At 39.0% G+C, this 16,896-nt stretch overlaps 1 protein-coding gene across 1 annotated transcript in view; it reads right to left on the bottom strand.

The window, feature by feature from the left end:
• The window catches only part of LOC128703871 (kinesin heavy chain), a 102,807-nt gene extending 92,755 nt beyond the window's left edge, over positions 1–10,052 (bottom strand). The window contains exons 1-4 of the mRNA XM_070087020.1: positions 9,609–10,052; positions 5,562–5,649; positions 4,998–5,225; positions 3,782–3,925 (exon numbers count right to left, since the gene is read on the bottom strand). Coding sequence (XP_069943121.1) covers positions 3,782–3,925; positions 4,998–5,225; positions 5,562–5,649; positions 9,609–9,758 — 610 coding nt within the window. The 5' untranslated portion in view covers positions 9,759–10,052. The remainder of the gene's footprint in view (positions 1–3,781; positions 3,926–4,997; positions 5,226–5,561; positions 5,650–9,608) is intronic.
• Between the last annotated feature and the right edge of the window lie 6,844 nt (positions 10,053–16,896).

The following is a 16,896-nucleotide window of genomic DNA, read 5'->3' as shown; positions in this document are numbered from 1 at the left end:
TAGAATGGAGGAGGGGAAGCAGCATCCGACCCCATTGTTTTGACAGGCGGTAGGGTAGTGACTAATGACACAATATGTCACTTTGACAGCTGCCGACTCCTGACTCAAAACAATTATAAGCCACACACTCGCACACAAGGAGGAGGAAGAAGAAGAAGAGGAGGAAGAAGAAGAAGAGGAAGAAGAAGAGGAGGAGGAAGAAGAGGAGGAAGAAGAAGAAGAGGAGGAAGAGGAGGAGGAAGAGGAGGAGGAAGAGGAAGAGGAAGAGGAGGAAGAGGAAGAGGAGGAAGAGGAAGAGGAGGAAGAGGAAGAGGAGGAAGAGGAGGAAGAGGAAGAGGAAGAGGAAGAGGAAGAGGAAGAAGAAGAAGAATTGTTTGTTTTTGTAAACAAGTTTTGTAAACAATATATTGATAATTATGTTTGTGTGCTTGTTGTGTTGTATACAACGAGTGTATATATATACATTGCACCTTACTTTGGTCTCATAGGCCACATAAGTTATGTGAAAAAATAAAATAGTGAAAAAAACAAAAAACCTTCAATTACAAGTAAACTAAAGTTTACCGGGTGAGCGGCAGTCGCCGCTGTTGCCATACGCGGCTCATTTTCTGCAAACTTCATGGCTCTATATCTCGGTAAGTACCGATGGCAAAAAATTTTTTTTTGGACTAAAACACTCAGAAAAATAATCTTAACATTTTCATAAGAAAAAATAATTTTTTTTTTTTTTTGAATATTTGGCGACATAGAATGACAGTTTCAGAGAGGGACCTGAAACAGTCAAAGGGTTAAACGGTCCAAACAGATCGACGTTCAAATTCGTAGTGCTACAAAAGTAGATCTACTTTTTTTTTTTTACATATTTTCAAATAAAAAAAAAAAAAAAAAGATTACATTTTTTTTACATACTTTCAGATGTTGAAAAAACGTATATATACGTTTGGACCATTTAAGGGTTAAGGGTTAACCCTTTGACTGTCCCAAATATCATTTGTCTCTATTCACTCATATCTAACACGCTCACACATGCTTGCTGGAAGTCCAAGCCCCTCGCCCACAAAACCTCCATCACCCCCTCCCTCCAACCTTGTCGAGGACGACCCCTACCCCGCCTTCGTTCCCCTACAGATTTATATGCTCTCCATGTCATTCTACTTTGAATTCTCTCTAAATGACCAAACCACCTCAACAACCCCTCTTCAGCCCTCTAACATTTTTATTAACTCCACACCTTCTAATTTCCACACTCCGAATTCTCTGCATAATATTTACACCACACACTGCCCTTAGACAGGATATCTCCAATGCCTCCAACTGCCTCCTCACTACAGCATTTACAACCCAAGCTTCACACCCATATAAAAGTGTTGGTACCACTATACTTTCATACATTCCCTTCTTTGCCTCCATAGACAATTTTTTTTGTCTCCACATATACCTCAATGCACCACTTGCCTTTTTTCCTTCATCAATTCTATGGTCAACCTCAGCCTTCATACATCCATCTGCTGACACGTCAACTCTCAAATATCTGAAAACATTCACTTCTTCCATACTCCCCCTCCCCAATTTGATACCCAATTTTTCTTTATCTAAATCATTTGATGCCCTCATCACCTTACTCTTTTCAATGTTCACTTTCAACTTTCTACCTTTACACACTCTCCAAAACTCGTCCATTAACTTTTGCAAGTTTTATTTTCAGTCTCCCATAAGCACAGTATCATCAGCAAAAAGTAACTATCAATCCCCATTTTGTATTTGATTCCCCATAATTTAATCCCACCCCTCTCCCGAACACCCTAGCATTTATTTCTTTTACAGCCACATCTATAAATATATTAAACAATCATGGTGACATTACACATCCCTGTTTAAGACCTACCTTTACTGGGAAGTAGTCTCCCTCTCTTCTACACACCCTAACCTGAGCCTCACTATCCTCATAAAAACTCTTTACAGCATTTAGTAACTTACCACCTATTCCATATACTTGCAACATCTGCCACATTGCTCCCCTACCCACTATCATATGCCTTTTCTAAATCCATAAATGCAATGAAAACTTTCCTACCTTTATCTAAATACTGTTCACATATATGCTTCAATGTAAACACTTGATCTACACATCCCCTACCCACTCTAAAACCTCCTTGCTCATCCACAATCCTATATTCTGTCTTGCCTCTAATTCTTTCAATAATAACCCTACCATACACTTTTCCTGGTATACTCAGTAAACTTACTTATTCCTCTATAATTTTTACAATCTTTCGTGCCCCTTCCCTTTATATAAAGGAACTATACATGCTCTCTGCCAATCCCTAGGTACCTTCCCCTCTCTCATACATTAAACAAAAATACCAACCACTCCAACACTATAACCTCCCCCTGCTTTTAGCATTTCTGTCATGATCCCACGAGTTCCAGCTGCTTTACCCCCTTTCCTTCTACGTAATGCCTCACGCACCTCCCCCACACTCACATCCTGCTCTTTTTCACTCCTAAAAGATGGTACACCTCCCTGGCCAGTGCATGAAATTACCGCCTGCCTTTCTTGGTTGATATTTAAAAGTTAGTCAAAATATTCCAGCCATCTACCCAATACCTCTATCTCCCCATCTACTAACTCCCCTACTCTGTTTTTAACTAACAAATCCATTCGTTCCCTAGGTTTTCTTAACTTTTTTATCTCAAAAATTTTTTATTTTCTTCAAAATTTCTTGACAGGGCCTCTCCCACTATCATCTGCTCTCCTTTTACACTCTCTCACCACTCTTCACCTTTCTTTTACTGTCCATATACTCTGCTCTTCTTATAACACTTCTGCTTTGTAAAAACCTCTCATAAGCTACCCTTTTCTTTTATCACACCCTTTACTTCATCCTTCCACCAATCGCTCCTCTTTCCTCCTGCATCCACCCTCCTATAGCTACAAACTTTCTGCCCCCACATTCTAATACTGCATTTATAAAACTATTCCAACCTTCTTCAACTTCCCCACTACTCATACTTGCACTAGCCCACCTTTCTGCCAATAGTTGCTTGTATCTCACCCAAACTTCTTTCCTCCCTTAGTTTATACACTTTCACCTCTCTTATTTCTTGTTGCCATTTTCCTTTTGGCCCATCTTCCTCTTACTCTAACTGTAGCTACAACTATATAATGATCCGATATATCAGTTGCCCCTCTATAAACCTTTCATCCACCAATATACAATCTAACAGACTACTTTCATTACATGCTATATCATACCTTGTATATTTATCCTCTTTTTCATAAAATATGTATTACTTATTACCAAACCTCTTTCTACACATAGCTCAATTAAAGGCTCCCCATTTTCATTTACCCCTGGCACCCCAAATTTACCTACTACTCCCTCCACAACATTTTTACCCACTTTAGAACTGAAATCCCCAACCACAAGTACTCTCACACTTGGTTCAAAACTCTCCACACACTCACTCAACAATTCCCAAAACCTCTCTCCTCTACACTTCTCTTTTCTCCAGATGCATACACACTTACTATAACCTACTTTTCACATCCAATCTTTATTTTACTCCACATAATCCTTGAATTAATACATTTATACTCCCTCTTTTCCTGCCATAGCTTATCCTTCAACATTATTGCAACTCCTCCTTTAGCTCTATTTGAAACCCCTGACCTAATCCCATTTACTTCTCTCCACTTAAACACTCCCCCCTTACAAAATAATAAATAATAATACAATCTCTTATAATAAATTAGATATGGTTCAATAAAACCACTTACTTGTAACTGCAACATGACGATTACTTTTGCCCATTTCTATGACCTCGAGCACCTCTTCTGGAGATGACACGAACCGTTCAGTGGCGCCTTTCACAAATGGTACACGGTTTTTATCTTCGTGCACAGCAAGATTCACTTTGGACACTGTTAGGCAGGAAAATTAACATTTATTAATGGAGATTTTCAAGTCAGATATGAAAACACAAATACACAAACAGCACAGAGCCGGGGCCAGAAGCTGTGACCCCGCGTGCATGGTCACAGTATAGTACTACATAATTGTAAAACTAATGCAACTTTGTAATAGTATAGTTAAATCAGTATTTTCTCTTAAGAATGACACTACAATTTAATGCAAATGAATGTATTTTTATTTTCTCAAGTTATCATCTTGCATACATATAATGCACATCCTGGTTAGGGCCTCTAACGCTGGTTGTTGTTTTTAGAAGACAGTTTACATCAAGTGCTTTGATGAAAAGTTCTAGTTACAATACAACTACGTACTATTTTCACGTTTCATTTACCTCATATTTCCCATCCACACGGTCTTTAGAAGTATAGCTCCTAATATGGTCCAAGGGGATACAAAAGGAAAGGATTGTCTTCTGGTAGGAACAATATTCCCAAGTGTCAGCCATAGATATTGTATACTCATTCATCTCAACCATAAGTTAGGAACTATTTCAGGTTCCAGTGTTAAATATTTAGTTAGTGGAATGGAGATGAATGGTTTTTGGGACCTGACGAGCTGTTGGAGTTTAAGCAAGGTAATATTTTGTGAAGGGATTCAGGGAAACTGGTTAGCCAGACTTGAGTCCTGGAAACGAGAAGTACGTACTTTAAAGGAGGGGTTTAGGATATTGGCAGTTTGGAGGGACGTCTAAACTGTTGTATCTGAGCGCATCTGCAAAGACAGTGATTATATACGAGTGATGGTGAAAGTGTTGAATGATGAAAGTTTTTCTTTCTTTTTGGGTCACCCTGCCTCGGTGGGAAACGGGAGTGTTAAAAAAAAAAAAAAAAAAAAAAAAAAAAAAAAAAAAAAATCGAGCAAGCCTCTGGCATATTTCCATCCCTGCATTAAATCTTATTCTGCAATGAATACCTCACTGGTAGTCATTCTATACTCTAGGAAAAAAAGCAGAAAATGCTATTCAATGGAAAAAAAAAAAATAGGGGAAAAACAATACAATAGAATACCACCAGTACTCACCATCTAACAAATCTCTAATTTTATCCATGTAGATTTCAAAATATGATACTTTGATGTGGAATTCAAGATTTTCTTCCATGTTATAGATATGATTAAAGATATCTTGGATGATCCGAGGTATGATACCCTGGAGATTTGGGTCCCCAATAACTCCTTCCATGGTGTGAGTTTTTCCAGATGATGTTTGCCCATAGGCAAAGATTGTTCCATTGTACCCATTGAGAACATCTGCAAAGAGAAAAGACAATATTACATTTAATAAACTTTTAACCCTTTCTTCTGTATAAATTACTACATGTAACAAGAAAAGCTCTTGGTTTTCTTTTTAGGTACCCTGCCTCCTACCAAATTTTTGTAACAAATTACTGCTGTAATTTGGTACAAAATATATTCTGACACTGAAAATAAATTGATTTAAGCAACTGTGATGATCAACTTTAAAGTAATATGAGATAAATAAATGGTTTAAACAAATAAAATGTCAAAGTTCAGAGTGAATTGACATGGAATGATGCTTATGAAAACCCTATAAAATTGAAAAATCAGGAAGACAAAACTACTTACCTTTAACAATATCTCTTGCTGCTGTATTGTACACTTTTTCTTGTGTTACATTAGGCTTCAGAATGTTATCAAACTGGTAAACTTTTCCCTGTGAAGTAAAATTTAGAAATTAGGAAGCGTCATTAATTATGTACATTAATAATTACCTTAAGTAAGGAGCATAGTACTACAGGACTAGTATAAAATTAGTGCAACTTTGTAATAGTATAACCTTTTTAAAGAATTTCAAAGCAAAACATTATATTGTATATAGTGTACATCGAGGAATGATCATAAAGGAAGATGTAACTAATGTGACATTTATTGTGGCAACGTTTTTACTACTACTACTACCACTAGTGAACATCGAAATGGTACCTCACTAGTATTACACCTCACTCTGAGCCTTTATATACCCTCTGTGTCCATGTATTGTTTGTAATGGCTTGATAAAGCTCCTGGAGAGCGAAACGTTGCCACAATAAATGTCACATTAGTTGCACTTGTGTCCTTTTACTTTACATATTGTCGGTAATTCTACCAACTTTATTACACATAAAGGAAGATCTTGGTTTTTAAAAGGCAGAAGAGTTACAATCATAGCTACAGTACAAAGGGAAAGAAAAGTGACTGGATAAAAAGAATTTTTCAAACATATACAATTACAAATGTTTATTTCTCTGTAAAGATTACAATGTGGGGTTTACATATTATGAAATATTGGTTACAACGTGTGGATTACATATAAAATACTAATTACAAAGAGGGCCACTATCAAGCCTGGCATGACTAGACATTTCAGGCAGACTAATAATAATTCTAACTATACTGATGCAGGTTATGGAGCATATTGATATTAAAGCTAGGTAACTGCAATACAATTTGTAAATTTAGCAATGAGAATGGTTTTGTCTTGGCATGATACACAGTTACTATTAAAGCTCTTATATGGTGAGCCAATGCATACTGACAGTAGTAAGTTAAGGCTGACAGAATTATGAACATAAAAAAAACATAGGAGAGGAGAGTTATAAAATGGAGAGTTAGAGGTATTGGGAAGATGGAAGGAATATTTTGAGGAATTGTTAAATGTTGATGAAGATAGGCAAGCTGTGATTTCGTATATAGGGCAAGGAGGAACTACATCTTGTAGGAGTGAGGAAGAGCCAGTTGTGAGTGTGGGGGAAGTTCGTGAGGCAGTAGGTAAAATGAAAGGGGGTAAGGCAGCCGGGAGTCAGGGGATAAAGATAGAAATGTTAAAAGCAGGTGGGAATATAGTTTTGGAGTGGTTGGTGCAATTATTTAATAAATGTATGGAAGAGGGTAAGGTAACTAGGGATTGGCAGAAAGCATGCATAGTTCCTTTGTATAAAAGGCAAAGGGACAAAAGAGAGTGCAAAAATTATAGGGGGATAAGTCTGTCGAGTATACCTGGTAAAGTGTATGGTAGAGTTATTATTGAAAGAATTAAGAGTAAGATGGAAAATAGGATAGCAGATGAACAAGGAGGCTTTAGGAAAGGTAGGAGGGTGTGTGGACCAGGTGTTTACAGTGAAACATGTAAGTTAACAGTATTTAGATAAGGCTAAAGAGGTTTTTGTGGCATTTATGGATTTGGAAAAGGCGTATGACAGGGTGGATAGGGGGGTAATGTGGCAGATGTTGCAGGTGTATGGTGTAGGAGGTAGGTTACTGAAAGCAGTGAAGAGTTTTTACGAGGATAGTGAGGCTCAAGTTAGAGTATGTAGGAAAGAGGGAGATTATTTCCCAGTAAAAGTAGGCCTTAGACAAGGATGTGTGATGTCACCGTGGTTGTTTAATATATTTATAGATGGGGTTGTAAGAGAAGTAAATGTGAGGGTCTTGGCAAGAGGCGTGGAGTTAAAAGATAAAGAATCACACATAAAGTGGGAGTTGTCACAGTTGCTCTTTGCTGATGACACTGTGCTCTTGGGAGATTCTGAAGAGAAGTTGCAGAGGTTGGTGGATGAATTTGGTAGGGTATGCAAAAGAAGAAAATTAAAAGTGAATACAGGTAAGAGTAAGGTTATGAGGATAACAAAAATATTAGGTGATGAAAGATTGGATATCAGATTGGAGGGAGAGAGTATGGAGAAGGTGAATGTATTCAGATATTTGGGAGTGGACGTGTCAGCGGATGGGTCTATGAAAGATGAGGTGAATCATAGAATTGATGAGGGGAAAAGGGTGAGCAGTGCACTTAGGAGTCTGTGGAGACAAAGAACTTTGTCCTTGGAGGCAAAGAGGGGAATGTATGAGAGTATAGTTTTACCAACGCTCTTATATGGGTGTGAAGCATGGGTGATGAATGTTGCAGCGAGGAGAAGGCTGAAGGCAGTGGAGATGTCATGTCTGAGGGCAATGTGTGGTGTGAATATAATGCAGAGAATTCATAGTTTGGAAGTTAGGAGGAGGTGCGGGATTACCAAAACTGTTGTCCAGAGGGCTGAGGAAGGGTTGTTGAGGTGGTTCGGACATGTAGAGAGAATGGAGCGAAACAGAATGACTTCAAGAGTGTATCAGTCTGTAGTGGAAGGAAGGCGGGGTAGGGGTCGGCCTAGGAAAGGTTGGAGGGAGGGGGTAAAAGAGGTTTTGTGTGCGAGGGGCTTGGACTTCCAGCAGGCATGCGTGAGCGTGTTTGATAGGAGTGAATGGAGACAAATGGTTTTTAATACTTGACGTGCTGTTGGAGTGTGAGCAAAGTAACACTTATGAAGGGATTCAGGGAAACCAGCAGGCCGGACTTGAGTCCTGGAGATGGGAAGTACAGTGCCTGCACTCTGAAGGAGCGGTGTTAATGTTGCAGTTTAAAAACTGTAGTGTAAAGCACCCTTCTGGCAAGACAGTGATGGAGTGAATGATGGTGAAAGTTTTGCTTTTTTGGGCCACCCTGCCTTGGTGGGAATCGGCCAGTGTGTTAATAAAAAAAAAAAAAAAAAAAAACTATTACACCCTTAGGATACACTTCTCTACAACAGAAACAAATCAATAATTTCTCTATACAAATACGTAACACTAAGTTCCATTATAAGGCAGTTAGTTTACTCTATAACAAATACCTAGGAGTAATTAAAATTCCAGAAAAATGTCACATCTAGGAGTGTGCCAAAGTATCAGCATTGATGGGTATTGGTTAATTTTCATGGTATTGGTATCAGAATCGGCTTAAAATCTGAGTATTGGTAGGAACCAGCCAATTTTCATGGTACTGTACTGATATTCGTAACACTATCAGTAGGTATCTGCTACTTTTTAGGCTTAATTTAGGTTAAGCTTGCTTAGGTTAGGTTACTGCTTGCAGAACCCCTTAGTAGCATTAAGGAACCTCCTTTAAACTTTCAAAGCTAATGAACTGTATCTTACTTAGTGGTAGGATCAAATGTGTTTCAGACTGTGTGGGAGCCAATTTCTCATTTTTATGAGGAAATTAAGATATTAGTTTACATGTTATATTATTATTATAATAAAAAAAAAAGTGCTAAACCTACAAGGATCATACACTGCTTCCATGGTATAACTTGATTGAATTTATATCTTCAATGCTGATATATAGCTACATATTATTGCAATCATAACTAAGCATTAAACCTACAGGGGTCAATAACTGCATTTAACGTCCATTTCAGTCTTAAGATTTATTTTGAAAAATAGCACCACATAATACTTTCATAATAGTAACTGAAATTCACCATAATACTTTTAATATACAATATGTATATCTTCATTGCTTAAATGATATCTTAAATGAAAATTAGAAAAGGTAGAACAACATTAACGTGCCACACCTTAATGTTCCAAGTAATTGCTGACAGTTCTTTCTAGGTTAGGTCAACAATTACATTAGAAAGTGGAATTCCCGTCAATGTCAAAAAGTAATGCACAATAGTTTTTATTGTGCCACGAAGGCCACGCATAAGTGTGCTGATTAATGAGAGAGAGAGAGAGAGAGAGAGAGAGAGAGAGAGAGAGAGAGAGAGAGAGAGAGAGAGAGAGAGAGAGAGAGAGAGAGAGAGAGAGAGAGAGAGAGAGAGAGAGAGAGAGACTCACCCCTATGTTGACTAGCTGGTCATCTTTGTTGTGTGGGAATGTGACGATGAACTTTGATCCTGCTCTCTCCTCAGAGTCATTCAACGGCCGGAACCTTGCCACAACCTTAATCGAGTCCTCATTACCCTTATCCGCCGCCTCGGCCGACATACTGCCCTTCTTGTAGCACTGCTTATCACTATATCAACAAGGTATTGTGTAGAGTTTGGTCCATGATTGGGGAGGATGGTGGAGTCAGCTGTGTTGTGGGTGGCTGCTGGGGGGGGTTGTTCCCTGGCTGCCTCCAGTACTCCTCACCAGGCAACAATGGCCACCAGCTCCTACACACAAGCTTGCCCGGTCCTTAGCGGCTCATATGTTCTGCAACGCACAGTTTAGGGAAGGCTAAGGAAGGCCCAAGAAGGAGTCACCTATTGCCGTGCAGCCATTTGTGTGTGGCGGTGCATGCTGGGAGGAGACACAGGAAGTTGACTCACCGCACCGCCACCTTTGACTCCCCAGGCACTCACACTCTTTATTTATAACCTCTCCATAATGCATACCCAACCTCCCCTGGCTTATTAACCTTCCCCAAGCCATGACCAACCTGTCTATCCACTCACTCATCCAATTACTAACCCAGCCCAACAGTGAATAACCTGACTAACCTAACTACATGTACATATCCATCACAATATTTGGCGTCATACAATGTGCAACTTTATCTATGTATACTTACACAAGCTTTTAAATGATTACTATTGTTTTACATAGTAACATGTGTAAATTACCCAGGATAACCCAAAAAAAAAAAAAACTGACTTATTTACATTGGGGTCCAACTAACGTTTAAAATTATAGTATATATTACAACCTCTTCATACTTTAATTTGTCTATATGCATCATTTTACAATTAAGTAAGTAAGTTCATTCAGGTATACACAAATACAGTTACATAGATTATCATACATAGTAGCATATGTGTAGAGAACCTAGGATAACCCAAAAACGTCAGAGTAACTTATTTCCATTGGGGTCCACACATACAACAAATCACCAAGAAAATCTAAGACTGTAGGTATACTATCAAAGATAAGGTACTACGTTCCACAGTCACCTCTCCTGGCACTGTACCATTCACTCATATACCCTTATCTTACTTACGGAATTTGTGCACGGGGATCAACAACATTCAATCACCTAAAACCCCTAATAACTCAGCAAAAGGCAGCAGTCAGAATGATAACAAATTCCCACTCAAGGCAGCATACTCCACCAATTTTCAAAAGTCTGAATCTGCTCACCATTAAGAACAGCTATACTTATTCATGTGCCTACTACATACACAGAATACACGCAAATATAAACCCTCCACTCAAACTTCTCCTCACCAACCTAAACAGGACACATGACCATAACACAAGACACAGATCTCTTTTTGATATACCTCGTGTCCACATCACACTGTGTAAAAACTCTATCCACATAAAGGGCCCCAAAATTTGGAATTCATTACCAGAAGATACTAAAGTAACCAGGTCTGAAAATCAATTTAAGACTCTTCTCAAAAGCCACTTAATCACCCTAGACTAAATGCTAAATACTCAGTACACACATACTCACTTATGTTATTCCCACATCATAATTTCAACAATTACTTAGAACCGCCGGGCTGTGGCTCGTACGTTGGTTTGCGTGCAGACAGCAGCAACAGCCTGGTTGATCAGGCTCTGATCCACCAGGAGGCCTGGTCACAGACCGGGCCGCGGGGGCGTTGACCCCCGGAACTCTCTCCAGGTAAGCTCCAGGTAATATAATTGAATCATTGTTTTCACAAAAGCATTTTTGAATCATTGTTTTCACAAAAACATATATGAATATATCTTTTGTCTTATATAAATTAGATTCACTTATAATTAATAATCTACCTGGAGAGAGTTCCGGGGGCCAACGCCCCCGCGGCCCGGTCTGTGACCAGGCCTCCTGGTGGATCAGAGCCTGATCAACCAGGCTGTTACTGCTGGCTGCACGCAAACCAACGTACGAGCCACAGCCCGGCTGGTCAGGTACCGACTTTAGGTGCTTGTCCAGTGCCAGCTTGAAGACTGCCAGGGGTCTATTGGTAATCCCCCTTGTGTGTGCTGGGAGGAAGTTGAACAGTCTCGGGCCCCTGACACTTATTGTATGGTCTCTTAACGTGCTAGTGACACCCCTGCTTTTCATTGGGGGGATGTTGCATCGTCTGCCAAGTCTTTTGCTTTCGTAGTGAGTGATTTTCGTGTGCAAGTTCGGTACTAGTCCCTCTAGGATTTTCCAGGTGTATATAATCGTGTATCTCTCCCGCCTGCGTTCCAGGGAGTACAGGTTCAGGAACCTCAAGCGCTCCCAGTAATTGAGGTGTTTTATCTCCTTTATGCGCGCCGTGAAGGTTCTCTGTACATTTTCTACGTCAGCAATTTCACCTGCCTTGAAAGGTGCTGTTTGTGTGCAGCAATATTCCAGCCTAGATAGAACAAGTGACCTGAAGAGTGTCATCATGGGCTTGGCATCCCTAGTTTTGAAGGTTCTCATTATCTAAACTTACTCCCAGTTCAGTACATCCACACTTACTACTGTGCAATCTACATCTACAGGACCTTAAATTCCAATATTAACCTTGACCTAAAACGCTTTCTTGATAGTTGTGAGAGAACCCACAGGCACAACACCAGACACAAACATCTCTATGACATTACCCGTGTCCGACTAAACCTTTACAAAAATTCAATGTATGTCAAATGCCCTAAAATCTGGAACACCCTACCTGAAAATTCTAAAACTGCAGACACATTCATTACCTTCAAAACTACCATCAGAAAACATCTTATCTCCCTGATACACCCTGTAAACTAATTACACGAATACCACCTGGTGGTTAACACTTACACTCACTCACTCATTTGACCATAAACAGAAATATCAATCTCAATCTCAAAATAATGAATCTTAACTAGTCATAAGTTGGCCTGTGATACTCCAATACTGAAACTATGTATAGTGCCAAAACAAAAGCATTCACATTGCTAAACTCACAAACTAGTATTTAGTCAGCCATAATACCAACTTACCTCATAATTTTGTAATATTTTAAACTTAAGATTTAATCTAAGTCTGCCCGAAATGCCTAGCCATGCTAGGTGTTCTAGTGGTACACTCTGTAATTATTATTTTACTACATGTAAACCACACAATAACCAAATTCTGTAAACTCAGCATTGTAATCCTTATAGAGAATAAACTTTGAATTTGAATTTGAATTGAATCCATCCTGTCATTTTTCTAGCTGCAATTGATACAATGTTATGGTCCTTGAAGGTGAGATCCTCCGACATGATCACTCCCAGGTCTTTGACGTTGGTGTTTCGCTCTATTTTGTGGCCAGAATTTGTTTTGCACTCTGATGAAGATTTAATTTCCTCGTGTTTACCATATCTGAGTAATTGAAATTTCTCATCGTTGAACTTCATATTGTTTTCTGCAGCCCACTGAAAGATTTGGTTGATGTCCGCCTGGAGCCTTGCAGTGTCTGCAATGGAAGACACTGTCATGCAGATTCGGGTGTTATCTGCAAAGGAAGACACGGTGCTGTGGCTGACATCCTTGTCTATGTCGGATATGAGGATGAGGAACAAGATGGGAGCGAGTACTGTGCCTCGTGGAACAGAGCTTTTCACTGTAGCTGCCTCAGACTTTACTCTGTTGACTACTACTGTTTGTGTTCTGTTTGTGAGGAAATTATAGATCCGTCTACCAACTTTTCCTGTTATTCCTTTAGCACGCATTTTGTGCGCTATTACGCCATGGTCACACTTGTCGAAGGCTTTTGCAAAGTCTGTATATATTACATCTGCATTCTTTTTGTCTTCTAGTTCATCTAGGACCTTGTCGTAGTGATATAATAATATTAATATTCTTATTATTAATATTCTTCTGTACAGCTATGTCATAATTCTTAGTGCTAAGTAGTCTGTAAGCCAATAATGTTAAGTCGGCCCATAATGCCTAGGCATAATAGAGGGTCTCTTTGCATTGCAACCCACTATTGTAAATACAAAGTCTCAATGTACTGTTAGCAAAGACATAAATAAATAAATAAATAAATAAACATGAAAATACTCAGATGTTGGTCAGGTGACTTATTCATCAACTTATATGTATTATCTACCTTCGATCAAATCATAGGAATCATGACTGTTACAAACTATTGCCTTTGGGGATTGAAACACACTGCTAGGACAGTAGGCATAACATGTTGTTAGGTAAGACACATATGCAACAGTTAGGTATCTTTATTTCGAAACGGGACAATACTCTTCTCCAGACTGAGGGACTGACCACCTCAAAACTTCAAGGGTGATGGACTGATTACATCGTCTTCAAGTATCTTCTGCTTCTATCAACTTTTCTGTACTCGACTGAAGAAGCCTACTGTGTAGGCGAAACGTTTCGAAATAAAGATACCTAACTGTTGCATATGTGTCTTACCTAACAACCTGTCGGTATTTTATACCATTTGAATGTTCACTCAGGCATAACTTGCAGAAAAAATGTGTCTCTGAGATATCAAATGATTGTTTTGTATCCATGTTTGCACAAGGTATGGTGATACATGATGTGGAAGAAGACAAACATACAGTCATATAATTTACTAAAGGAAATGCTGGCAACTGTGATGATCTAAGAAACTCCTCCCCTCAAGGAGAGTTCTTTGATGCTGGTGAGGGGTTCTTGATCTAGGGAATTGGATATGTGCTCCAGTTCCCTGAATTAAGCCTGAATACCTTCTACATCCGCCCCACAGGCGCTGCATAATCCTACGGGTTTACTGCTCCACTTTGATAATAATAATAATAATAATAATAATAATAATAATAAGAATAAGAATAAGAATAATAATAATAAGAATAAACTCCTGCCTACAACACAAATAGTCAAAAAAAAAAAAAAATACACTCTAGACCAGTAGTTCCCAAACTTTTCCAGGCTGCCGCCCCAATGGACCCAGGCTACTTCACTTGCACCCCCTACCCCCCACATACAATTCAATTCAATTCAATTCAAAGTTTATTCTCTATAAAGATTACAATGTTGAATTTACAGAATTTGGTTGTTGTGTGGTTTACATGTAGTTAAATAATGATTACAGAGTGTACCACTAGAACGCCTAGCATGGCTAGGCATTTCGGGCAGACTTAGTTTAATTCTTTATTTTAAAATATTACAAATTATGAGGTAAGTTGGTATTATGGCTAAGTGACTAAATACTAGTTTGTGAGTTTAGCAATGTGAATGCTTTTGTTTTGGCACAGTATATAGTTTCAGTATTGGAGTATCATAGGATTCATTATTTTAAGATTGAGATTAATATTTCTGTTTATGGTCAAATGGGTGAGTGAGTGTAAGTGTGAACCACCAGGTGGTATTCGTGTAGTTAGTTGACGGGGTGTATCAGGGAGATAAGATGTTTTCTAATGGTAGTTTTGAAGGTGATGAATGTGTCTGCAGTTCTAGAGTTCTCAGGTAGGGTGTTCCAGATTTTAGGGCCTTTGACATACATTGAATTTTTGTAAAGGTTTAGTCGGACACAGGGAATGTCGTAGAGATGTTTGTGTCTGGTGTTATGCCTGTGGGTTCTGTCACAACTATCAAGAAAGCGTTTTAGGTCAAGGTTAATATTGGAGTTTAAGGTCCTGTAGATGTAGATTGCACAGTAGTAAGTGTGGATGTACTGAACAGGGAGTAAGTTTAGATCTATGAAGAGTGGGGGGGTGTGTTGCCAGGGATGGGGTTTAGTGATTATTCTTACTGCAGCTTTTTGTTGGGTTATTATTGGCTTTAGGTGTGTTGCTGCAGTTGATCCCCAAGCACAAATAGCATAGGTGAGGTATGGATAAATAAGTGAGTGGTATAGTGTGAGAAGGGCATTTTGCGGCACGTAGTATCGTATCTTGGAGAGGATCCCAACCGTTTTGGATACTTTTTTGGTTATGTGTTGGATATGGGTGCTGAAATTCAGGTTGTTGTCAAGGTATAGGCCTAGGAATTTGCCCTCATTATGTCTGGTAATTAGAGTGTTGTCGATCTTAATGTTAATTTGTGTATCTCCTGCTCTGCTACCAAACATAATATAGTAGGTTTTGTCAGTGTTAAGCGTAAGTTTATTGGCTGTCATCCAAGTCGATATTTTGATCAGCTCCTCGTTAACAATGGTGTTGAGGGTGGCAAGATTAGGGTGAGAGATGACATAAGTCGTGTCGTCAGCAAAGAGAATGGGTTTCAGGTGTTGGGATACGTTTGGAAGATCATTGAGTATATGAGGAAGAGCAGGGGACCAAGGACACTTCCCTGCGGAACTCCAGTATCAAGTGGCCGTGTTGTTGATGCTATGTCTTTAATGGTGACATACTGATACCTATTAGTAAGGTAAGATTTGAAATAAGCAAGCGCATGGCCTCTTATACCGTAATGGTCAAGTTTATGGAGTAGGATGTCGTGGTCTACTGTGTCAAAAGCTTTTCTTAGGTCAATAAAAATTCCTAGTGGATATTCCCTATTTTCCAATGCTGTGTAAAGCAGATCAAGCATTTTTATGATTGCATCATTAGTGCTTTTATTTTTCCTGAATCCAAATTGGCAGGGGTTGAGTATGTTTTGTGTTGTTATAAATGAATATAGTCTACTGTGCATGAGTTTCTCAAAGATTTTGGATAGCAATGGTAAGTTTGATATTGGCCTATAGTTGTTTAAGTCTGTAGGGTCACCACCTTTATGTATTGGTGTAACCCTTGCCATCTTGAGTAGTTTCGGGAAGGTGCTAGTTTCTAGTGACTTATTAAAAAGTAATGAAATAGCATGCGAAAGGATATGGGCCGTTCGCTTGTACAGTAATGGTGGGACATTAGACAGATTCCCTGAGTTGTTTTTAAGTGACTTTACAATCTCGGTGACTTCCGAGGGCTCAATTGGTGCAAGATAGAAGGAATTTGGGAAATTCCCATCTAGGTAGTCCCCGGCATGGGCATTGGTATGTGGGATTTTATTGGCGAGATTAGATCCTATGGTTGAGAAGAAGTCGTTTATCTTGTTAGCTGTGTCAGTGGGATGTAGTGGTGTTTCATTAGGTTTAGTTAGGACAATATTCTTGGTTTTTTTTCAGTTTGTGGGTCCCTAGAATCTGAGAGAGTGTTTTCCAGGTCTTTTTTATATCTCCTCTAGTGTCTGTGAATCTACTGGAGTAGTATAGTTGTTTGGCTTTCTTTATTACTTTGG

This window comes from Cherax quadricarinatus, chromosome 20 (genome assembly GCF_038502225.1).
Source record: "Cherax quadricarinatus isolate ZL_2023a chromosome 20, ASM3850222v1, whole genome shotgun sequence".
NCBI classification, from domain to species: Eukaryota; Metazoa; Arthropoda; class Malacostraca; order Decapoda; family Parastacidae; genus Cherax; species Cherax quadricarinatus.
Note: the sequence above shows the minus strand (reverse complement) of the source record. Positions and strands in the feature narration are given on the sequence as shown.